At 53.5% G+C, this 24753-nt stretch overlaps 1 protein-coding gene across 1 annotated transcript; it reads left to right on the top strand.

The window, feature by feature from the left end:
• Positions 1-386: 386 nt before the first annotated feature.
• On the top strand, positions 387-17889 carry Ddr1 (discoidin domain receptor tyrosine kinase 1). The gene is made up of 18 exons (XM_051153598.1): positions 387-708; positions 6175-6304; positions 6409-6511; positions 7046-7274; positions 8613-8760; positions 8919-9018; positions 9707-9893; positions 9975-10221; positions 11397-11480; positions 11579-11730; positions 12478-12643; positions 13328-13438; positions 14311-14555; positions 14697-14824; positions 15406-15618; positions 16195-16429; positions 16842-16991; positions 17285-17889. Exons 1-18 carry the CDS (start codon positions 703-705, stop codon positions 17423-17425), a joined length of 2775 nt encoding a protein of 924 aa, XP_051009555.1. The 5' UTR covers positions 387-702; the 3' UTR covers positions 17426-17889.
• Positions 17890-24753: the final 6864 nt, after the last annotated feature.

Raw genomic sequence — 24753 nt, 5'->3', positions numbered from 1 at the left:
GGGAGCGCGGGCGCCGGGGCGGGAGGACGGGAGGGGACTGGCGCGAGGAGGCGGCGCCAGGGCGCGATCCGGCCCGGCGCTGGCTCCTCTCCCCGGAACAGGCCCCCGACAGCTGCTCGCGGGAGCCGCCTCCCGACACCCGAGCCCCGCCGGCGCCTGCGCTCCCCTCCCGCGCCCCGCCGCGGAGGAGGCCCCAAGCCGGGGCTGGACGCACCGGTCGGCCCCGGAGAGCGCGGAGAGGTAGGAAGCGAGGTGGGGATGCGCAAGAGGCAGGGGTCGCGGGTTGGGGAGCCCCAGCTCTGGCCCATCGCCCCGGGGTTTCCATTCCCCATTCGAAACAGAGGGCCCTGGCTTTCCGAAAAAGTATTTTTTCGTAGGGAAGGATCTGTGTTTTCCTCGGTGAGGGGGAGAGGCGAGCCCCAAGAGGACAGGTGCGCATTTGTAGCCCACTGAGTCATCCTCTCGGTGTTCCCCTCTGCCGTGCTTACTGGCATGCTCTGTTAAGCTGCCCAGGCCAGAGGGAGCCAGCCCGACGCCCAACCTACCAGACCAGCCACACTCGGTGGTTGCCAGGTTGTGCCAAGAGACGAGGTCACCGCCCAGTGAGCAACACTCCCAGGATACCCTTCTGGGCCGGGCATTTCTGTCCAGCACCCCCACTCCCAGCCACCATCTGGTTGGCCAGGAACTGGCGGCTTGAGGATGGAGGTGTGTCCAGACGCTGGCGCTGTAGGGACGGGTCACACACAGTAGAATGCGTGAGAACATGGAGAAATGGCCCTCCTTCATGCTGCTCTTCCTAGTCCAGTTCCACCTGTCCCCACCTGCTCTTGGCCTCTCCCAGGCTTATTCATCCATGTGTGTTTGGGGGTGGGGTGGCCCGGTTCTCTGAGGATCCTGTACCCCAGGGCCTGAATGTGCCTTACATTGTTTTCTGATCACAGGAGCGTGTGTCTGCCATTTAGTATTTACAAGTGGTAACTAACTCACTAACTGGTGAGATCTGACTTTATAGGTTACCTCAGGGTGTGTGGCACACACTTTTAATGGCAGCCTCTGGGGGGTGGAGGCAGGGGGATCAGGTCAGCCTTCCTTGGCCTCACAGTGAGTTTGGAGTGAACTACTTGAGATCTTGTCTCGAAAAAACAAAAACAACAACAAAAACTAACCATCTTGCTGTAGTGTCTTTAATCCCAGCACTCAGGTGGCAGAGGCAGGGGGATTTTGGTGAGTTCCAGGCCAGCCAGGGCTACATTTGTGAGACCCTGTCTCAAAAAGCCCCCCCCCCCAAATGACAACAAAACCCCACCAACCAATCCCTCCCACCCACCTGAAAAACATAAGGCAATCAAACAGACACAGCAGAAGATGCCTAGGTGTGTGTGGCGGGACCTTGGGGGGGGGGCGGGACACAGCCCGACAGGATAAGCTGTAGAGGCGGGAGGGGTCGGGAGTTACAAAGAAAAGAAAAGGATGCTTGTGAGAGGCTGCAAGACACCCCAAAGGTGTGAGCATGGTACAGTTAGTGTTTACAGTGGACTTGTTAAGTCTCACCCCGTGTGTGTGTGTGTGTGTGTGTGTGTGTGTGTGTGTGTGTGTGTGTGTCTGCAGCTCTCAGAACTGAGAGGTGAGGTTTAGGAGGGGAGTGTGAAGGGCCCTAGGGTTAGGGTTAGGGTTAGAGCTCGGCTTGTAACTGGTTGAGGAGGGGCCATTGAGCCTGTGTGATTGTGTTAATCAGGTCCTAGGGGGACAATGGGCAAAGTTGCCCGTTCCTGCAGCTCCCCCACTTGGCCTTGAGCCCTGCTCCGGAGCCTGCTCTATTTACCTCTCTCCGGCTTTGTGTTTCTGCACTGTCTCCTCCTGCCTGGCTTTGTGTCTCTGCCCCAGGCTCCTCTCAGTACTGTCTGGCTCCGATGACTCATCTGGGATGGACGTGAAGGTTACCCAGGGGAACAAGGGGCTTGCTGTTTCTGCCATGGTGGGGGTGGAGAGTGGCACCCAGAGATTCCCCACCAGACTTCTCAGTCCCATGGGCCCAGCCCTCCGCTGCACCATGGGGCTGTACCTACCCTCAAGGGACTGGTCCTGATGCCTTTTGGTGCTGGGCTCTCTTGGCGATAGCCAAGTGCCCTCTGGCAACCGAGTCAGCCCCCTCAGCTGCTGCTTTGGTGATGGGGGGTCTCAGCTGCCTCTTACATTCCTGCCCTAGAGCATTGTGGGAGCAGCTGGAGGAGGACAAAGGGGTGGGGGAGTCTCCCCCCAACTCCTCCTACCTCCTGGGGTGACCTGGCTTCCCAGTAGTCAAGCCTGCCCTCATCTCCAAGGCAACTCAGCCTTCTCAGCCCAAGGCTCTTCTGCTATCTTCAGTAGTAAGTCTGGGAACTTGGGGCAACGGAATGTCAGAGGCCTGGCAAGGAGGGCTGGGGGAAGGGACGGACCCAGTGGCAGGAGGGTCCGAGGGGCAGCAGTAGGTGTCCCTCAGCATTCCAGGACTTTTAGAATTCAGCCCAGGCTTCAGGCATTACCAGGTGTCCCCACCACAGAGGACCGCAGATCTCTGCGTTTATATGGAGACTTCAGCTGGGATGGTTCTGGGGAGGGTGAGCTGCCTGAACCTCAGAAGGAACAGAGAACAGAGAAAGCACACAGTAGGTCCAGGTGGGCTCCCTGCCGAGCTCTCAGGTGTCCAGCCAGCTGGTCTAGCTACTGCAGCACCTATGGAGGACAGCAAGTTTGGAGAGTTGATGGAGTCTTGGCCTTAGGTTGCAGGCTTTGAGGTGTGAGGTGTCAGCGGCCACTTCCTTCTAGTGTATTTTCCTCATTAAGCCGAATGCAGTTCTGTAGGGCACCTCTATGTGCTGAAAACCAGAGTGGGCCTGACATTGGTTTATATGTTGTATGATTTTACAGGAATGCATGTCATTATCTCACAGGTTTTAGAGCGCTAGCATAGCCAACCGGTTCGTCTTTCTTTTTTCGAGACAGGGTTTCTCTGTGTAGCCTTGGCTGTCCTGGACTCGCTTTGTAGACCAGGCTGGCCTCGAACTCACAGCCATCCGCCTGCCTCTGCTTGGCTCTCTTTTTGTGTGCTCTGCCCTCCCTGTTTGTGTTGGTGCACAGCCTCACTAGACATACCCATGAGCGTGTGGGCATGCACGGGTTTGTCCGCCCTTGTCTTCACAGGGTGGAGTGATTTCTCCTTGCCCTGGTCAGCAGTGCTATGAGGAGCACATAGCGAGGAAGACTCATGCTTTCTTCTTCTTCTTTTTTTAATTCAGATGTATGTATGTATTTTTTATTTTTTGTTCATAAGTGTTTTTCCTGCATGTGTGTCTGTGCAATGTGTGTGTGTGTGTGTGTGTGTGTGTGTGTGTGTCTGATGCCCATGGAGCTTAGAAGAGGGTATTGGGTTCCCTAGAACTGGAGTTTTGGATGGATGGTTGTGATCCACAGCGTGGGTGCTGGGAACTAAGCTGAAATCCCCTGTAAGAGCGACAAGTGTGCCTAGCTGCTGAGCCATCTTTCCAGCCTCTGCTTCCCTCTCTCTCTCTCTCTCTCTTTAAAAATGTTTGTTGTCTTTTGGTTTTTTGGTGTTTCATTCAGAGTCCCATGGAGCCCAGGCTGGCTTCAACCTTAGGATGGGGCTGTGCCTGGCCATGAACTCCTGATCCTTTACTTCTTACGCGTTAGAATCACCAGCGTATACTACCATGCCCTGTTTTGTTTTGTTTTAGATCAAATGTATTTACTATTATTTATGTGATTTGTATGGGTATTTTGCCTTACATGTGTGTCTGTGTACCATAGGCATTTGTGGTGTCCTCAGAGGCCAGAAGAGAACGTTGGGTCCCCGGGGACTTGAGTTACAGATGGTTGTGACTGTCCATGTTGCTGGGGATCTAACTTGGGTCCTCTGAAGAGCAGCCAGTACTCTCAACTGCTGAGCCACCTCTCCAGCCTTTTCTTTAATATATATATGTATTACACACACATATGTATTCATGTTATTTGTACATGTGTAGGTCAGAGGATGGCTTTCAGAGGTTGATTCCTGCCAGTGATGGTGACACATATCTTTAACCCCAGCAGCAGGTGGATCTCCGTAAGTTCAAGGCCAGCCTGGTCTACACAGTCACAGGGCAGTCAGGGCTATGTAGAGAGGCCGTGTCCCAAAAACAAACAGACTAATTAAAAAGTTGATTTTCACCTTCAGCCCCTGAGTCTCTCCTTCCTCCCCTGAGTCCTAGGGATAGGACTCGGGTCATAAGCTTAGGGGCCAAGTGTCTTTGCCCTCTGAGTCATCTCTCTGGCTCGTTACTGTTTTTCTTTTTGTAGCTGCATAGAAACTTACCCCTCCCCCCATAACATAGCACCCCAGGAAACATCCCCCCTGGGCACTCACATAGCTTAGGAGTTTGGGTCCTCACCAAGGGCTCTGTGATGGACATCTGGGCAGGGCAGTTTTGCATTCTCACGCCTGCAATTCTTCCGCTCCCTGTTTGAACTGACATGATCATATGGCTGGATTGCTTTCCAAGCCGATGACAATGCTGTAGCAAATGCCCCCACTTGCAGAGGGCCCAACATGGTGACCGATCACAACCACCAATAGCTTAAGTTATAGGGTTTTGGCTCCCTCTTCTGGCCTCTTCAGGTACTGCATGCATGTGGCGCACAACCATACATGCAAACACTAATATGAATATATTTAAAAAAATCTTGATGATTCCTCTGTATTTTTTATGTGCATTGGTGTTTTGCCTGCATGCATGTCTGTGAGGGTGTCAGATCCCCTGGAATTGGAGTTACAGTCGTGTGCCGCCATGTGGTTGCTGGGAATTGAATCACTGTCCTCTGGAGGAGCAGCCAGTGGTTTTTTTGGTTTGTTTGTTTTTTGTTTTTTAAAGATTTCTTTACTTATTATGAATACAATATCCAACCTGCAAGCCAGAAGAGGACACTAGATCTCATTACAGATAGTTGTGAGCCACCATGTGGTTGCTGAGAATTGAACTCATGACCTTTGAAAGAGCAGTCAGTGCTCTTAACCTCTGAGCCATCTCTCCAGTTAAGAAATCTTTTTTTTTTTTTTTTTTTTTTTTGGTTTTTTCGAGACAGGGTTTCTCTGTGTAGCCTTGGCCATCCTGGACTCACTTTGTAGACCAGGCTGGGCTCGAACTCACAGCGATCCGCCTGCCTGTGCCTCCCGAGTGCTGGGATTAAAGGCGTGCGCCACCATGCCCGGCTAAGAAAGCTTTTAAAAATACTTTGTCACGTTAGGCATGTAAAGTGTGTGTCTGTAATTCCAGTATTTGGGGTATTGAGACAGGAAGATTGCTTCCAAGTTCAAGATCAGTATAGGCTACATAGTAAGTGTGAGGTCAGCTTGGGCTACAGAGTAAAGACCTGACTCAAACAATATTCCTTTGTCAGTCTGTTCTGTATTTTTCTGATTCTAATGAACCTGGCTACTTCTTAAAATATGCATTTTAAACAAGTTTGCTTTGTTCTTCTGCGGAGTGAATATTCAGAGTTTTGGGCTGTATCTATATTGGGTCGTTTGTATAATTGTTCCTCTTGTCTGTCTGTAAGCGCTCTGAGTTTATTATAACTATTGACCCTTTTTCCTGTTCTGTGTGTAACCTACATCTTTGAAGTCACTGTTTTGCTTTTATTTTGTTTTTGTCCTTATTTTCTTTATTGATTGAGGGCGTAGAGGGGTTTTTGGCACATTATAGACTGAGCGAGTCTCCATCTGGTTTCTTTGTATGTTAAACACAGATCTAAGTCAGCCTTGTACTGTGGCTGATGGATGAAGTTACTTCTGGTGTGTAGGAGGCAGGCCTAAAAGTAGAACCACACTCGATTTTTTTACTTTCTATTTTTCGAGACAGGGTCTCTGTGTAGCCTTGACTGTCTTGAGCTCGCTTTGTAGACCAGGCTGGCCTCGAACTCACTGCAATCCACCTGCCTCTGCCTCCCAAGTGCTGGGATTAAAGGCGAGCGCCACCACCGCCTGGCCCTACAACCACACTCTAAACAGTGACTTCTCACTTTTGTTTTTGGCTGCTGTACTGCTCTGGTCCCTGAACCGCCCTTCCTGTCTGTCTCTTGCTGTTGGCTGCACCTAGATCGGTTGGTGAGATGACTCTTCTCCCTGTGTGTCCTCTGCAGAGATGCTGTCCTCTCCTCCGTAGGCCAGAGGGATCAGGAGCAATGGGGACAGGGGCCCTGTCATCTCTACTGCTACTGCTGCTTCTGGTGACAATTGGAGATGCTGACATGAAAGGACACTTTGACCCTGGTGAGAAGGCTGAATCTCTGAGGAGTAGAGCTTGGGGGTCAGAAACTTGGGGTGGGGGTGGGGAGGGGAGGACCCTGACCATATCCTGTGCCTGTGTCCTTCAGCCAAGTGCCGCTACGCCCTGGGCATGCAGGACCGTACCATTCCCGACAGCGACATCTCTGTGTCCAGCTCCTGGTCGGACTCCACGGCTGCCCGCCACAGCAGGTACCTGGCCCTGGGGGAATCTCCTTGACAAAGCTGTTTCATGGACACCGCTCGCTGTGCCTGTCCAGCCCCCCTGCGCAGGCCAAGAGGCTTTTGAGAAGGGCCCAGGCCAGTGAGACATACGCGGTGTGGTGGGAGCAGGTTTTATTTATTTATTAATTTATTTATTTTGGGTTTTTTCGAGACAAGGTTTCCCTGTTGTAGCCTTGGCTGTCCTGGACTCGCTTTGTAGACCAGGCTGGCCTCGAACTCACAGCGATCCGCCTGCCTCTGCCTCCCGAGTGCTGGGATTAAAGGCGTGCGCCACCACACCCGGCTTTTGGGAGCAGGTTTTAAATAGACCTACCGCAGGCTGGCAACATGCTTACCAGTATGAAGTTCTGTATTCAACTCCCAGCGCCCCATAAGCGGTCGTGGAGACATATGTCGTAACCCCATCACTCAGAAAGAACAGAGGTTAAGGGTTACACAGTGGGGCCAGCAGAAAAGACAGAGGGTCGAGTGCTGCCCGACTGACCTCTTTCTTCCTCCCAGGCTGGAAAGCAGTGATGGAGATGGGGCGTGGTGCCCTGCAGGGCCCGTGTTCCCCAAAGAAGATGAGTACCTGCAGGTGGACCTCCGGAGGCTGCACCTCGTGGCTCTGGTGGGCACACAGGGACGCCATGCGGGGGGCCTGGGGAAAGAGTTCTCCCGAAGCTACCGCTTGCGGTACTCCCGAGACGGCCGCCGCTGGATGGACTGGAAGGACCGCTGGGGTCAGGAGGTGAGGCTGGGAGGGAGGAGGGGCATCTGGGAAGGACAGCATCCCTCTCCTCACCAGGCCCTACACAGCATCCACCACCGCCCTCACCCTTGCCCTCGCCCGCCCAAGCATCTCCAGTGTTAAAACATCCCATGGGAGCCTCACACTTACCCTTGATTGCTCCAGTGGACCGGGGTTCCCACTCCTACCTCAAACCTGTTCCTTTTCTTGTTTTCAACTTGGGGACATTTCCCTCCCTCCCCCAGCCCCCCATGCCATGTTTAGTAACTCTCTCGGCTCCTCTGTGGGATTTCCTGAGCCCCACCACTCGCCTCCCCTTTCAGTCCCACCTCTAAGTTGTTCTCTTTGATCCGGCTGAGACGAAGTCTCAACCAGTCAGCCTGTTCTACTACGTAGCCAACCTCTTCCTCAGGGCTACAAACAGCACGCATTAGCTGGAGTAAGTCAGACCCAGCTCTCAGCCCAGCACTGGCTTTGGCTCTGTCAGAAAACAAAAACAGAAACCCTAGTTCTTTGGCTAAGTGCAGTGCGATTTGATTAGTCTAGTTCCAGCTCCAGGGGACCTTGCACCCTCCTCGGTCTCTGTAAGCACTACACTCAAGTGTGCAAACCTATCAGCGTGTGCATACACAGCGGCCATACCACCATTCGCACATTATTGCTGTTCATGGAACAAACCCGGGTCCCTCCCCACAGTCAGGGCTTGTACACTTGTTGCTCTGTAGGCCTGGCAGGCCCTCCTCCCCGCCCCTCACCCCCTGCCCCCCTCCCCCCACCCCCCACGCACACAGGCTCCCTCTTGCTCCATCTGGTTCTGCTCGGAGATGTCACCCCCTGCAGCCCTCGCTCTGGACACCCACCTCACTGCCGCTGTGCCCCACACACTGTCCCTTGTTTCTCACAGCTGTCCTGTGAGGGCGACTGACCACTGAGGTCATGTCTGGCCCAGAGTGGGTGCTCAGTCAGCTCTTGAGCGGACAGAGGAGTGGAGTGAAGAAGAGGTGGGAGGGGGAGGAGCTGAGACAGGGTTCTGGGCCTGGGTGAGGGTCTGGACACAGTCGCACGAACGGCTCAGAGACACATGGAAGCGTGGGACCAGGCCAGGGGAGAGGGGAGCTGAGGTGCAACTGAGGACAGACCTCCAGAGCTTCCAGAGGCATCAGTGGTCACTGATACAGAACCCTCTTTTTTTAAATGCCCAGCCTCGCCCTCCCCCACAGTACCGTGACCTCAGTGTCACCCTTTGCCGGCCTCTCGGTGACCCCTGAAAGCTGGGAGGTTAGCTGTCTCCTGGAGCCCTACCCACCCATCCGCCTTTTTTCTTTTCCTGGCCCACAGGTGATTTCGGGTAATGAGGATCCTGGGGGAGTGGTGCTGAAGGACCTTGGGCCCCCCATGGTGGCTCGGTTGGTCCGCTTCTACCCCCGGGCGGACCGCGTCATGAGTGTCTGTCTGCGGGTGGAGCTCTATGGCTGCCTCTGGCGGGGTGAGTAGGTCAGCCGCTGCAGAGCCCTCTGAGTCCTGGGAGCACAGGATAGAGAGGACGTGAAGAGGGGCATTGGGATCTCTCCTGTCAGGAAGCTGTCAGCGAGCAATGCGAGGGTAGGGGACAGTGCCCTAACTCTCCTCTTTCCACCCTCCCAGACGGACTGCTGTCGTACACAGCCCCCGTGGGGCAGACCATGTACTTATCTGAGGTAGTGCGTCTCAATGACTCCACCTACGATGGATACACCGCTGGCGGGTAAGGGGGATGGCCCCGCGGAACGTGGAGCTTGGGGTGGGAGAAGGCTAGTGCGTGCATGCATCTGTGTAGTATGTCTGTCTGTCTGTGCATGCTTGACTGTAAGGTGAGGAGGTAGAGCAGGGCTTACTTACCCTGGGCAGTGGCATGGAAGAACTGGGGAGAACAGGCCGGGAACAAAGGCAGTGCGATGGCTACTAGCCCAAAGGCCAATCTTGTGAATTAGAAAGAGGCACCCAGTGGTCCAGATAAGGACCACCTTGAAAGAAAACCTGCAGGACATCCGGAAGTCTGTAAGCCCAGTACTTGGGAGACAGAGGCAGTAGCGCCAAGGACTTCAGTCAGTCTTTGTTACACAGCAAGTCGTCGGCCACCCTGGCTACCTGAGACTATCTAAAATCTAAGCCGGGGTCTACAGACAGCCAAGAATATTGGCTGGGAATGCCACAGAAAGTGCACACTATGGACTGACCTGTGCACCTTAGAGGTGGCATTTCAGCGCGGTGTGTGACCACAGAACACCTTGTGATGGTTGTGAGTGCGGTGCATACAGGAGAGCATTGCATGAGAGGGATGGGCTGGGAAGGGGGACTGGGTGAGAACCAGGCTATCGGGAGTGCGCGGGCAGAACTCACGCACCGCCCTCACCATCGCCCCCCAACATTCCCTTCCCGTCCCCTCCACTCAGGCTGCAGTATGGAGGTCTGGGCCAATTGGCAGACGGCGTGGTGGGGTTAGATGATTTCAGGCAGAGCCTGGAGCTGCGGGTCTGGCCGGGCTATGACTATGTGGGGTGGAACAACCACAGCTTTCCCAGTGGCTACGTGGAGATGGAGTTTGAGTTTGACCGGCTGAGGACCTTCCAGACCATGCAGGTGAGCGAGTTCTGCCCTCTGGGAGGTGCCGCTGGGTTTCCCTGGTCCTGACTCGGTGTCCCCCCCTGTTCTTTCCCTCAGGTCCACTGTAACAACATGCACACCCTGGGAGCGCGCCTGCCGGGCGGGGTGGAATGCCGATTTAAACGGGGGCCTGCCATGGCCTGGGAGGGAGAGCCTGTGCGCCATGCCCTGGGGGGCAGCCTCGGAGACCCGAGAGCCAGGGCCATCTCCGTACCCCTGGGTGGCCGCGTGGGCCGCTTCCTGCAGTGCCGATTCCTCTTTGCAGGACCCTGGTTACTCTTCAGCGAGATATCTTTCATCTCCGGTAAGCTGCAGAACTTGCCTGGCTCCAGCCTGCTTAGATTTGTCTATCACCTGATTGTTAACCCGGTGGTGTTCCTGGCCTGTGGATTCCTGGTATCGTTCCACCCGTTGTTAGGGTCTGAAACTCACGGAAGAAAAGACCCCCCAGACTCTGATAGTTTGTAAACAGCGAAGAGCCGTTTATTTCCACAGAAGTCCAGCATGCAGGGGTCACCACTCAGGTGACCACGGAGGTGATGTGGTTTTTCCCTGTAACTGAAGTCTGTTTCTGAGAAACAGAAACTTAGGCCTAGGCTGGCACAGTGAGAAAATGAAACCTGCCATGGGGCGGGTTAGGCTTATTTAACTACCCAACTCACCGTGAGATCCTCAAGCTGGGCCAGAATAATCAGACCACAGCCTTTGTGGAGTCTTTGTTTTGTTTTCCTGTGTGTATGTGGTGTAGATTCTTTTTCATTTTATTGTGGGTTTTTTTTTTTTTTTTTTGAGACAAGGTCTCACTGTGTGGCCCTCACTGGTCATGAACTCACAGTGATCCATCCGCCTGCCTCTGGAGTGCTGGGATTAAAAGCCTGTGCCACCACGACTAGGCAGATTCTTTCTTTCTTTCTTTATGTATTGATTGATTGATTGATTTTTCAAGACAGGGTCTCTCTGTGTAGCCTTGGCTGTCCTGGGCTCGCTTCGTAGACCAGGTTGGCCTCGAACTCACAGCGATCTGCCAGCTGGGGTTAAAGGCGTGCGCTACCACACCCGCGCCCCCCCCCCCCCCCCCCCGCACACACACATTTTTTAGACAGGTCTCATTATGTAACCTGGACCAGCCTAACCCTCATGATCCTCCTGCCTCAGCCTCCTAAGTGTCAGGATTATAGACATCCCCTTTGTCCCCAAATCTTTCCTGTATGAGTCCCTGATTCCTGATCCATCCGGAGTGAGGGCAGCAGAAGTGTGGTTAGGCCTGAAAGACCACAGCCTTTTCTCTAAGCCTGCAGAGCCCAAGGCCCCTCCATGAGTCCCCCTCTTCCCAGCTCTGGTCATTAAGCACCCTCGGTCTCGCTCTCACGCATGCACGCACTCACCCACACGCACGCACGCACGTAGGCGCGCACACCTGCGTACCCTCGGGTGAATCCCTGCTCTGACTCCCTCTCTGCTCTTCTTCCTTTGCCCCAGATGTGGTGAACGGTTCCTCCGACTCCTTCCCACCCGCCCCCTGGTGGCCGCCTGGTCCTCCTCCCACCAACGTCAGCAGCCTGGGTGAGCTGGCCTGGGGCAGGGTTCCTCCGGGGCCTCCCCAGCTGGTGGGGTAGCATGCGGGCTCCGGGGCCCTGGCACTGACCTTTCACCTCTGTCAGAGCTGGAGCCAAGGGGCCAACAGCCCGTGGCCAAGGCAGAGGGGAGCCCGACCGCCATCCTCATCGGCTGCCTGGTGGCCATCATCCTGCTGCTGCTGCTCATTATTGCCCTCATGCTGTGGAGGCTGCACTGGCGTCGGCTGCTCAGCAAGGTGGGCAGGGCATCGGGCGTGCGTGCGTGTGCGCGTGCTCACATGCATGCCTGTGCGCGCGTGTGTGTGTGCCTGTGTGTGCGTGTGCTCACACATGTGTGTATCTGTGTTTGTGCACTCTCACATGCATGCCCGTGTGTGTATATGTGTACATGTGTGTGAGTGTGAGCACACATGTGCACTCAGTCAGGGGCCAGTAGGATATACAGAGCTTGGATTAATCTCAGAATCAGTGATTATTCTCAAGAGTGAGCATGGTGTGTGAGTGAAGCATCACGTGAGTCAGTTCCCACCACTGTTGGTCCCTTTGGGTTGGTGGGGGCAGTTACAGGAGGCAGACACACACACACATACACACACACACACCTGCAAGGTAGTGCAGGGTGTAACAGGTGGCAGACCAGCTCCCATGGAGGAGCCAGGAGGACACATCTCCCTGCCTCAGTTTCCTCCCCCTGAAGCTCTTCTCTGACCAAGCCCAACATGCTGGGAGCAAAAGCTGGCGAGGAGCTCAGGGAAGTGGTCAGGTGGGGGTTGCCCGCTGTCCGTGTGACCTGGGCTCCCGCAGGTCAGGGAGGGCGACATCAATTGCAGTTGATAACTAGGGCCTGGTTGGATTTGTGTTGGGGCCGCAGGAGCTAATGGCTGTAGCGCTGCCATAGGAGAAAACTCAGAAGAGAGGAGCGGCCAACTCAGGAAGCTGTGCTGAACTATGGCTCAGCTAACGTTGACTAATCCCATAACCAGGCCGAGCGCCGCGTGTTGGAGGAGGAGCTAACAGTCCACCTCTCCGTCCCTGGGGACACCATCCTCATCAACAACCGCCCAGGGCCCCGAGAGCCACCCCCTTACCAGGAGCCCCGGCCCCGAGGGACTCCGCCCCATTCTGCGCCCTGTGTCCCCAATGGCTCTGGTAAGGCTATTGCTCCAGCCCCACCTTGTCTTCTGCCTGTGTTCTTGCCCTTCTTTTCTACTTGCTGTCTATACCGGTTCCGACTTGTTTTCTCATTTCTACGCACCTCCATATAGTCTCCCCCAAGGCTTTCCCGTCTGTTACCCAGAATGCCCATGGTCTCATCCTGTCACTGTGTCACAGGTTTCTGTCGTGCCCTCCACATTTTGTTTTGGTTTTGGTTTTTTGAGACAGGGTTTCTCTGTGTAGCCTTGGCTGTCCTAGACTCACTTTGTAGACCAGGCTGGCCTCGAACTCACAGCGATCCGCCTGCCTCTGCCTCCCGAGTGCTGGGATTAAAGGCGTGCGCCACCACCGCCCGGCCTCTCCACATTTGTTCTTTGCATCCTCATCCATCGTCTGCCCGTCCATCCACATCTCTTTGTCCACCCACTTAACCCACCCCATCAACACCCATCCACATTCATAAACCCACTTGCCCGTCCAGTGCTCAGACATCAGCGTGAGCATCCATCCACGCTTCCACCCTCACCTACCCAGCATCCACTCTGCTCTCCACTACGCTGGAGGCCTTCCTGTGCTCTGTCTCTGTCTCCCGAGTCTTGCCTTATTCAGGCCTCCCTGTCTGTCCCGCCTTGAGTCTCATCCCTTCCCCCGTGTCTCCCCCCCTCCTTCTCCCGACAGCGTTGCTGCTCTCCAATCCGGCCTACCGCCTCCTTCTGGCCACTTACGCCCGTCCCTCTCGAGGCCCGGGCCCCCCCACACCCGCCTGGGCCAAACCCACCAACACCCAGGGTAAGCCCCTGCGCTGCTGGGCTCCGCAGGCTCCCGTACCTCTACCTGGCAGGGAAAAGCCCTCACACCCGGCACTCTCCCACTCTCCGCTTGCCCCACTGTGGCCTCTTCTGCTCTCCTGAGCTCTCAGCTGAAAGCTCTGCCGCCCCTGGAGCCAAGGGGAAGGCTGCTGGCCTCAGCTCTGGCCCCTTTTCCTCTCACACTGCTCTCCAGAGCTAGGGGGCGCTGCTGTGGTGCCCACTCTTCCGTAACCCCTCCTTTATTCTCCCCTCTCTCTAGAGCTACAAGGAGGAGGAGGAGGAGGGCCTCACCCTGGCCGCTTGCCCTCTTCCCCCTGTGTCCTCTCTCTGCAGTCCCAGAGGTGAAGGCTCATGCCGCCCTCCCATCTGCGCCTCCTTCCCTCTGTGTCGCTTTCTCATTGTGGCCCCTTCCCCAGGGCCCAGAGGGGACAACTCTGCCTCTCTCTTGTCTATGAACATCTTGTCTTGGGGGCCTGTGAAGACCTGTCACCCTCTCCCCTCTCTGTGTACCCTGTCTCTGCCAATCTTCGAGCTGGGTGTGTGCGGGACGGGACAGGGAGTAACTGGGGCAGGGAGGGGCTGAGCTGGCGGCAGCAGGGGCTGCTTGCTGGTCAGTGGGACGAGGGTTTGGACCGGACCGTGGACCCTTCAGACTGTCGTCAGGGTAAAATTTCCTGGAACCTTCTGTTTAATTGTATGTGCTTCCCCAGCAGCCTCTGGGTGCATAGCACTGTCTTCTCTGGTTTGAGGCCGGCAGCTGGGACATAGCAGGCATAGAGGCGGGAGGGACCTCTGGGACCGCAGGGCTGCTCCCGACGCTTCATCCTGTTTTCTCTCCCTTTACCCCTCCAGCCTGCAGTGGGGACTACATGGAGCCCGAGAAGCCCGGTGCCCCGCTTCTACCCCCACCTCCCCAGAACAGCGTCCCCCACTATGCCGAAGCTGACATTGTCACCCTGCAGGGCGTCACTGGGGGCAACACCTACGCCGTGCCCGCACTGCCCCCAGGGGCGGTTGGGGACGGCCCCCCCAGAGTGGATTTCCCCCGGTCACGGCTCCGGTTCAAGGAGAAGCTTGGCGAGGGCCAGTTTGGGGAGGTAAGGAGGGGATTAGCTTTGGTAGCGTCTGGTCTGGCCCCACCAGGGCTTTGTAGCGTGCCTCCTTGGTCTGGCAACCTGCCATCTGACCCTGTGACCTGGGAGGACCTCGTGACCTGGTGGGTGACTGTCATCCTCCAGGTACACTTGTGTGAAGTAGAGGACCCTGAAGATCTAGTCAGTAGTGACTTCCCCATCAGTGTGCACAAGGGACACCCCTTGCTGGTAGCGGTGAAAATCCTCCGGCCAGATGCCACCAAAAATGCCAGGTGAGACCCATGGCATTAATAGTGAAAACACATGCTCGGGAGAACGTGGAGGGTCGGAGGTGTCACGTGGGTGTGGTGGGGCACGCCTGTAATCCCAGCACTCGCAAGGCAGAGGCAGGAGGATTGCTGTGAGTTCGAGGCCAGCCTGGTCTACAGAGCGAGTCCAGGGCAGCCAAGGCTACACAGAGAAACCCTGTCTCAAAAAACAAACAAACAAACAAAAAGATAATTTTTAAGAATGCTAGGTTAAGGGGCTGGAGAGATGGCTCAGAGGTTAAGAGCACTGCCTGCTCTTCCAAAGGTCCTGAGTTCAATTCCCAGCAACCACATGGTGGCTCACAGCCATCTGTAATGTGATATGGCACCCTCTTCTGGCTTTCAGGAGTACATGCAGGCAAAGTACTGTATACATAATAATAAATAAATAAATCTTAAAAAAAAAAGAATGCTAGGTAAGGACCAGGAATGATGTACAGAAAAGTGAGGGAGCGATGGAGTGTGGTGTCTGGGGGACACCCTTGGTGTTAAGAAGTAAGGCACACAGCCTTGGCGCGTCCCCAGCCTTCTCCCCGCCTCTCCAGGAATGACTTCCTAAAGGAAGTGAAGATCATGTCTCGGCTGAAGGACCCAAACATCATCCGGCTCCTGGGCGTGTGTGTGCAGGACGACCCCCTCTGCATGATTACAGACTACATGGAAAACGGCGACCTGAACCAGTTCCTTAGCGCTCACCAGCTGGAAAACAAGGCCACACAGGGGCTTCCTGGGGAGTCTGACCAGGGGCCCACAATCAGGTACCCTTCTGAAGGGCACCCCGAGTAGGTCTGCTGACCCTCCCTCAAGCTAGGAAGGAAGGGAGGAAGGAAGGGAGCACGGGGTGGGGACAAGCAGGTACCGGTCCCAGAGGCACCTAGGATGAGCTTGGCTGGAAAGCTGGCCATCTTGGAAGGAGCCAGTGCGGAGGCGGGGAGCCTCTGGGGGTCCTCCCCTGTCCCAGCTTAAGAAAACAGGAGCAGCTGGGTGGTGGTGGCCCACGCCTTTAATCGCAGCACTCGGGACACAGAGGCAGGCGGATCGCTGTAGGTTCGAGGCCAGCCTGGTCTACAAAGTTAGTCCAGGACAGCCAAGGCTACACAGAGAAACCCTGTCTCAAAAAACCAAAAAAAAAAAAAAAAAAAAAAAAAGAAAAAGAAAGAAAAGAAAAGAAAAAGAAAGAAAGAAAACAGGAGCTCCTCAGGGTTGGAGCTCTTCCCATAAGCACGGGAGGTGTGGCTGAGGTGTGGGCTCCCCTCCCTTTTCCCAGGCAGGGGTCTGTAAAGTGGGGAGGGGTCTGGACTGCCAGTGATCTTGTCTCTGACCCCTTCCTTCAGCTACCCTATGCTATTGCACGTGGGGGCCCAGATCGCCTCAGGCATGCGGTACCTGGCCACGCTTAACTTTGTACATCGGGACCTGGCCACCCGGAACTGCCTGGTTGGGGAAAATTTCACCATCAAGATCGCTGACTTTGGCATGAGCCGGAATCTCTACGCTGGGGATTATTACCGTGTGCAGGGCCGGGCGGTGCTGCCCATCAGGTGGATGGCGTGGGAGTGCATCCTCATGGTGAGCGGCTAACACCGGCTCCATACACGCCCCCCAGCCCCCCCCCCCCCCGCACTCATTCACATGCCTTTCTGGGGCTGCGCTCTCCTCGTTTGGAAATTCAGGGTCCCTCTGGATCAGGGAACTGGGAAAAGAAGGAATCCAGGAGCCAAGAGTGTGGGTGCTGAGGTGCAGGGGTTAGGGTAGAGGCTCAGTGCTAGCCGGGAGGGGGGATTTGGGGGGGGAGAAGGCAGGAAGAGGACTGGGAGAAGGAGGATACGGCCAGAGCATGGGGCAGGGGGAGGCCACAGGTGAAAGAGGCTTACGTGGGGGGGGGGGTGCGGGGGTGAAACAGCCCAGGGTTAGGGTGGCCAACCTCAAACCTACCCTGTCTGAGATCTTTCTCCGCCCTTTTTGCCTTCCCGTGTGCCAGGGGAAATTCACGACAGCGAGTGATGTCTGGGCCTTTGGAGTGACCCTGTGGGAGGTGCTGATGCTCTGCAGGTCCCAGCCCTTTGGGCAGCTTACAGATGAGCAGGTCATCGAGAACGCTGGCGAGTTCTTCAGGGACCAGGGCCGGCAGGTCAGAGCAGAGGGAGAGGCGTGGCTTGTATAGGGGTGTGGCATGTGGGAGGGGGCTGGAGGGGCGGAGCATGGAAAGACAGGAAGACTTCAGGGACCAGGGCCCGCGGGTGGGGGCGTGGCTTGTGAGAGGGGTGTGGTTTGTGGGAGGGCCGGAAGGGGCGGAGCATGAAAAAAACAAGAATTCAGAGACCAGGGCCAGCAGGTCATAGGGGGAGGGCGGGGCTTGTGGGAGGAGCGGGGACTAATGGGCGCCTGTCCTCGCCTCTCATTCATTCACGATGTACCTCGCAGGTCTACTTGTCCAGGCCTCCCGCCTGCCCGCAGACCCTGTATGAGCTCATGCTACGGTGCTGGAGCCGAGAGCCCGAGCAGCGGCCACCCTTCGCCCAGCTTCATCGGTTCCTGGCAGATGATGCACTCAACACAGTGTAAACTCAGGACCCTGCTGCCCTTTCCCATTGGGAGCCGTCCGGAGGACGCTGGACACTAACACCAGAGAGAGAAGCCTATGGCACCCCGCCGCACCATCTCCTGACCTGCTCATCCCCAAGAGGGGCAGCACTTCTGCAGGTGGGCTGGGCCTGCCCTGGGAGCTGAAGCCTCTGTTACCGGATGCCTACGCCTTTCCCGTTCTTCCTTCTCCTGAGCGCCACCCACCCAGCTGGCCCTGTGGTTGGGATCCTCCTGCCTGACTTCTTCCAGCCATCCCCTGGGAAAGGAGGGGGGCAGAAACAGGGCACACACTGGACAAGGCCCACTGGAGCACCTGGGCCCCACTGGACAACACTGGTTCCTGGGGAGGTTGGCTGTGCCCCCAGCCTCCTTCCTGTCACACACTGGACTCCGCCAGCTGAGAACTAGAGGGTGTGGGGGGTCGGGATGAGATGGACAACCCCCGCAGCAGTCCTCAACCCATACCCGACACACTGGACCTGGTGGTGACCCCTGCCGCGATCCTCAGTCATACCACTCTCCTTCTCGCCTGCCTTGCTGCAGCTAGAACTTCTCAAAGCCTGTATGTTTCTGTGGAGTAAATACTAGGATGGGGGACAGAGGCTGGGGTGGGGATTTCTATTGTAGCTACCACATTGGGTTTTTTTTTTCTATAATCACATGGGGTTTGTACATTTTTGGGGGGAGAGACACAGATTTTTACACTAATATATGGACCTAGCTTGAGGCAATTTTAATCTCTTGCACTAGGCAGGTAATAATAAAAGTTGAGTTTTTCCACAGCTGCGGATGCATTTCCTAAGGTTTGGGTAACAGCTGCCTCCTGCCCCTCGCTCCCGCCTCACTCTCTTCCCTCTTCCTCAGTCCGTGTCGCCCATCCTGCCCATGTGGTCTGTTGCCCCATAATCCAGGCCGGTGTCAGTTGGGCCATGAGAGCCCTGCCCACTGGAGCAGGGGGAATATACTTAATGGTGTCTCTCAGTGGCAGGCCAGAGGTAGCCTGGAAGCCACTGGGAATTCAGCGTGGCTTCTTTTCCTTGTCCGAATTCTGGGGTCCTGGGGGCTGAGAGACTCAGGTGACCTCTGGGTTAAGTTTTGAGAGCACACGATTCTCAGGTATGAGATGTCTGTGTGGAAGCCAGACAAGCCTGGGCTGTTTTGGGCCTGCGAGGACAAGCTACAGCCATTGTGAATGACGTAAAGAGTTCCCTTTGGGTGGTAAGCAAAACACGTCCTGACGCAGGTTTGGAGAAAATGACTCGGCCTCCGTAGCTGGTCCTGTGAAATAAGGACCCTGGGGTTTTGGCTGACAGTATTCACAAAGTGAGCCAAATAGATCACCGGGACAACAGGAGAGATGAGTTAATCCGAGGTTGAATTAATGGGCTCTCAGGGACCAGGTCACAAATCTGGCCGTCTTGCTAGAGCTACGTAGGTCAGACTACCGTTTTAAGATTAAGACAGACACTGCTGGGTCAGAGGTCAGATGTTAGAGTAATAAGCAATGGACGCCTAGCAGGGGCAGAGCTCTCAGAGCTCCATTCCCAGAACTGCGCTAAGCACTAGAACACAGGTTCTTGAGAAGCTCGGTGTGGGTGTGTTCAAACCCGCCCCGCCCCACGATAGCAGCGTCATCTTGATCCTTCCGGCTGGTGAGTCCAGTCCAGCACGAAGCTCATAGGTCTGCCTGCCTGCCCTGGCTCACGCCACAACACTGCAGCCATGGTGACCTTGCTGTTTTGAGACCGGGTCTTATGGTCTCATGTAGCCCAGACTTGTCTCAAACTTGAATAACCTTGAACTGATTTTCCTGCCTTTACCTTTCAGGTGCTGGGATTGCAGGTGCGGTGCGTGACACCATACCTTGTCCTCTGTGGTTTTTTATTTTAAAAATTATTATGTTTATTTAGTATGCATGCATTTATGTGGAGCTATGTGTATGTATGTGCCACAGCATGTGTGTGTGTAGGTTAGAAAGGAGCTTGGAGGAACTGGTTCTCTAGTCCTGGGTATAAAACTCAGGTGTGGAGCCAGGCGTGGTGGCACACACCTTTAATCCCAGCCCTGGGGAGTCAGAGGCAGGTGGATCACTCTGAGTTCGAGGCCAGCCTGGTCTACAAAGCGAGTCCAGGATAGGCAAGGCTACACATAGAAACCTTGTCTTGAAAAAACAAATAGACTAACCATTGAGATGAAATATGAATAAATTAATAAAATTTTTTAAAAGGGGGGGGGGGGCCTGGAGAGATGGCTCAGAGGTCAAGAGCACTGCCTGCTCTTCCAAAGGTCCTGAGTTCAATTCCCAGCAACCACATGGTGGCTCACAACCATCTATAATGTAACCTGATTCCCTCTACTGGCCTACAAGCAGACAACACTGTATACATAATAATAAATAAATCTTTTTTAAAAATTTTTTAAAAAAGAAAAGAAAAACCAGACAGACAGACAGACATACTCAGGTGTGGTGGCAACTGCCTTTATTTATTACTGAGCCATCAATCAGCCTCTTTACTTTTTTTATTTATTACATTTTGCTTATTTTAGGTGTGATGATGGTGTCAATGCTGGGGCTTGAACCCAGGACTTTTTCTTATTTGTTGGTTGGTTGGTTGGTTTTCGCTTTGCCTTGTTTTGTTTTAGACAGGTGTCGCTGTGTATCCTAGACTGGCCTGTGTAGACGAAGTTGTCTTGAATTCATAGAGGTCTTTCTGCCTCTGCGTCCTGACTGCAGGAGTTGATGGTGTGCACCACCATGCCCAGCTGCTGTTTGCTTTGAGATAGGATCTCACTACCCCAGCAATCCTCCTGCCTCCTCCGTCCCCCGAGTGCTTAAATTAGAAGCACGTTCCACCAAGTCAACTTCCCTGATTGATCTTCAAAAACCCAAGGCTGCCTGGTTCCTGTGTGCTGCCCAGCACCGTCCTCCTGTGTACACCACTGAGGGGATAGACCCTCCTGGTGTCTAGCCCTTGTGGCAGGCTTTTGTCCCCTGGAACACAGTGTCCCCTGGGGTCGGGTTTGTTAGCAGTTGCTATCCCTTCGAGCTGTCTCCTCTGGTCAGGTCAAACCCCGCTGCTGCTCTTCAGCTCAAGGATCCCTGTGTTGGTCACTCCTGTGTGCTCCTTCACACGTATTTGTGTATGCCTTTACAGTGTGTTTCCTCCACTAGTAGATTACAAGCTGCAAAATGGCTAATTTTTGCAACACAGGGCTTAATACGTGGTGTGTGTGTGGGGAGGAAGACATCAAATGTCTAAAGGGCTAACACAAGATTATCTATGGAGTTAAAGACGTTACGGGCTGCAGAGATCACTAGGTGGTTAAGAGCACCGGCAGCTTTATAGGAGAAATGACCCGAGGAGTTTGGTTCCCAGACCCCATGTGGTGGCTCACAACCCTCCACTGCTCCAGTTCCGGGGATTTGACTCCCTCTTCTGGTCGACTGAGGCACTGGGCATTCATGTAGCTCACATACAGACAAAGCACTCACACATAAAATAACAATAAGTAAAAAACTAAAAAGTGAAAATTAAGATTAATAAGATAATTTTAAAATTAAATAAAAAGAAGAAATAAAAGTTAAGGCTGGGTGGTATGTGTCCATAATCCCAGGACTTGGGCGATGAGGCAGGGAGATCATACTTTGTTTTGTTGTTTTTCACAGGGTTTTTCTGTGTAGCCCTGGCTGTCCTGGAACTTGCTCTGTAGACCAGGCTGGCCCCCTCATACACACACAGACTGCTGGGATTAAAGGCATGTGCCACCACACCCGACCCTGAAAATCATGCTTTTAATTGGCTACATCGTTCAAGTCCAACCTGGGCTGCATGAGACCCTGTCTCAAAAAACTAAAACCTAAAACAAACAAAATAAAAAGTGATGATTATAGAAAAAACTGTAAATGTTTTACTAAGAGCCTAGTATATACAAAATGTTAATGTAATTGTTCTATTTAATACTATATATATGATAGATAGATGGTTAAGAGCTGGGTGGTGGTGCATGCGTGTGATCTCAGCACTTGGGAGGCAGAGGCCGGCAGATCTCTGAGTTTGAGGGCAGCCTGGTCTACAGATCAAGTTCCAGGACAGCCAGAGCTACACAGAGAAACCCTGTCTTGAAAAATCAAAATAAATAAATAGAGAAAGAAGTGGAGACTGGAGAGATGGTTTTAGTTCCCAGCACACACATGGGCTTCTCACAAATGCCTGGGACTCCAGTTCCAGGGGGTTCAATGCCCTCTTCTGACCTCTGCAGCAAGGCACACACACACACACACACACACACACACACACACACACACACATACACACACTCTGTCTGTTTGTCTATCTGTCTCTCTCTCTCACACACACACACACACACACACTCTCTCTCTGTCTGTTTGTCTCTCTCTCTCTCTTACACACACACACACACACACACACACTCTCTGTCTGTTTGTCTGTCTGTCTGCCTCTCTCTCTCACACACACACACACACACACACACTCTCTCTCTGTCTGTTTGTCTGTCTGTCTCTCTCTCACACACACACAAACACACACACACACACACACACTCTCTGTCTGTCTCTCTCTCTCTCTCACACACACACACACACATACACTCTGTCTGTCTGTCTGTCTCTCTCACACACACACACACATACACTCTGTCTGTCTGTCTGTCTCTCTCACACACACACACACACACACTCTCTCTGTCTGTCTGTCTCTCTCTCACACACACACACACACACACACACTCACTCTCTCTGTCTGTTTGTCTGTCTGTCTCTCTCTCACACACACACACACTCTCTCTGTCTGTTTGTCTGTCTGTCTGTCTCTCTTTCTCACACACTCACACACACACTCTCTCTCTGTCTGTTTGTCTGTCTGTCTGCCTCTCTCTCTCTCTCTCACACACACACACACACACACACTCTCTCTGTCTGTCTGTCTGTCTCTCTCTCTCACACAAACACAAACACACACACACTCTCTCTCTCTCACACACACACACACACACACTCTGTCTGTCTGTCTGTCTCTCACACACACTCACACACACACACTCTCTCTCTGTCTGTCTGTCTGTCTCTCTCTCTCTCTCACACACACACACGTGCATAAACATAACCTAAAAGAATAAATCCTCCTTAAAAAGAAAAAAGATGCTAAAAGAACAAGAACAACTGAAATTAAAGAAACAATCACATGCTTAGGTTGTGTTACTTGCCTGAGGTAGCACAGGCGGTAAAGACTCAAGCTGATCGGAAGTAGCCTGTCTACTCAATATCCCCGCCTTGGAAAGATTTATGACATAATTTCACTTCCTCGCTTCCTCTGGATGCCTCACCAGGCTGTTTCTCCCAGGGTGGTTCCAGGACCTCAGCCTAGGCTGTGTTGCCTTCTCAGACACGCTGTGTCCTCTACTGAAGCCGGCCAAGCAAAGCAGCACTGAAGTTGAGCACTCCTCCCCCCATGGCTTTCACGGGTCTCCCAATCACCAGAGCTCCCCATGAGCCTCCCTAGCCAGCTGCTCTGCGATCCCTACTGACAGGCAACTACTCCCACTCAACACTTCACGTGGGTTCCGGGGGTCCGAAATCTGGCCCTCATACCTGCATGGTGAACGTTTTGGTCACTAATCCATCTCCCCAGATGACCTTTCAGCTTTATGTTGTTTTTTGTTTTTTGAGACAGGGTTTCTCTGTGCAGCTTTGACTATCCTGGACTTGCTTTGTAGACCAGGCTGGCCTCGAACTCACAGTGATCCACCTGCCTCTGCCTCCCGAGTGCTGAGATTAAAGGCATGTGCCACCACCGTCTGGCCTTTCAGCTTTATATCAAAGCTTCTGATAAAGTGTTTAAACTACTTTGTAATTTGCATGTTCCCCTCTGCTCCAGTTCTTGGGATGATTCATGTTTTATCTGATCAGCCGCTGGCACAGAGCTGTGAGCCCTTCCCACTGAGTTCAGGAAGCATCTTTGATGGGTAAATCTGCAGCTAGTCTATGGGTGAGAATCTCTGAAAAACAGCCAAGTAAAAAAGTGAGTCCAGGCCGGGCGTGGTGGCGCACGCCTTTAATCCCAGCACTCGGGAGGCAGAAGCAGGTGGATCACTGTGAGTTCGAGGCCAGCCTGGTCTACAAAGTGAGTCCAGGATGGCCAAGGCTACACAGAGAAACCCTGTCTCGAAAAACCAAAAAAAAAAAAAATGAGTCCAGGACAGCCAAGTGTCAGGATATCCTGCAACTCACTTTGTAGACCAGGGTGGCCTTGAACTCACAGAGAATCCACCTGCCTCTGCCTCATGAGTCTTCGCATTAAAGGCGTGCACCACCACACCTGGTTTGGATGCTACATTTCTGTTTTTGCTTTGTTTTGTTTCTTGAGACAGGGTTTCTCTGTGTAGCCTTGGCTGTCCTGGACTCGCTTTGTAGACCAGGCTGGCCTCGAACTCAAAGTGATCCGCCTGCCTCTGCCTCTCAAGTGCTGGGATTAGAGGTGTGAGCCACCACCACACCTGATCCTCCTGCCTCCACTTACCCATGGAGTGCAGGATTACAGGTCCACAATGCCACATTCAACTTTATTTTTTCTTTTAAATATTTTTTTAAATTTTAATTTTATGTGTATTGGTGTGAGGCTGTCAGATCACCCGGAACTGGAGTTACAGACAGTTTTGAGCCACCATGCAGTTGCTGGGAACTGAACCTGAGTCCTTTGGAGAGCAGGCAGTGTTTTTAAGCACTGAGCCATCTTTCCAGCTCCCTTTATCTTTTTCTTTCCTGCTAATATGATTGTTTATTTAATTTCAGTTGTTCTTGTTCTTTTAGCATCTTTTTTTCTTTTTAAAGAGGGTTTATTATTTTAAGTTATGTAAATGCACGTGTGTGTGTGTGTGTGTGTGTATGTGTGTGTGTGTGTGTGTGCCTTGCTGCAGAGGTCTGAAGAGGGCATTGAACCCCCTGGAACTGGAGTCCCAGGCGTTTGTGAGAAGCCCATGTGTGTGCTGGGAACTAAAACCAGAACCATCTCTCCAGTCTCCACTTCTTTTTCTCTCTTTAACTTCAAGTCAAAAGTTTCTCATCTCTTTACAAAACATTGGGACTTATTATTATTGTTTATTTCTTTTTTCTTTTCTTTTCGGTTTTTTGAGACAGGGTTTCTCTGTGTATCCCTGGCTGACCTGGACTCACTTTGTAGACCAGGCTGGCCTTGAACTCAGAGCGATCCGCCTGCCTCTGCCTCCTGAGTGCTGGGATTAAAGGCGTGTGCGCCACTGTGCCTGTGATTTTCTTTATCGCTTTGTTT

This window comes from Acomys russatus, chromosome 11 (genome assembly GCF_903995435.1).
Source record: "Acomys russatus chromosome 11, mAcoRus1.1, whole genome shotgun sequence".
NCBI lineage: Eukaryota > Metazoa > Chordata > Mammalia > Rodentia > Muridae > Acomys > Acomys russatus.
This window is presented reverse-complemented; position numbering and strand designations above follow the sequence as displayed.

Excerpts from the sequence above, each read along its gene's own strand:
- Ddr1 (XM_051153598.1), top strand. Across the intron at positions 9,019-9,706 it reads GATGGATACACCGCTGGCGG|GCTGCAGTATGGAGGTCTGG; the intron begins GTAAGGGGGATG and ends CCCTCCACTCAG. Across the intron at positions 14,825-15,405 it reads GATGCCACCAAAAATGCCAG|GAATGACTTCCTAAAGGAAG; the intron begins GTGAGACCCATG and ends CCGCCTCTCCAG.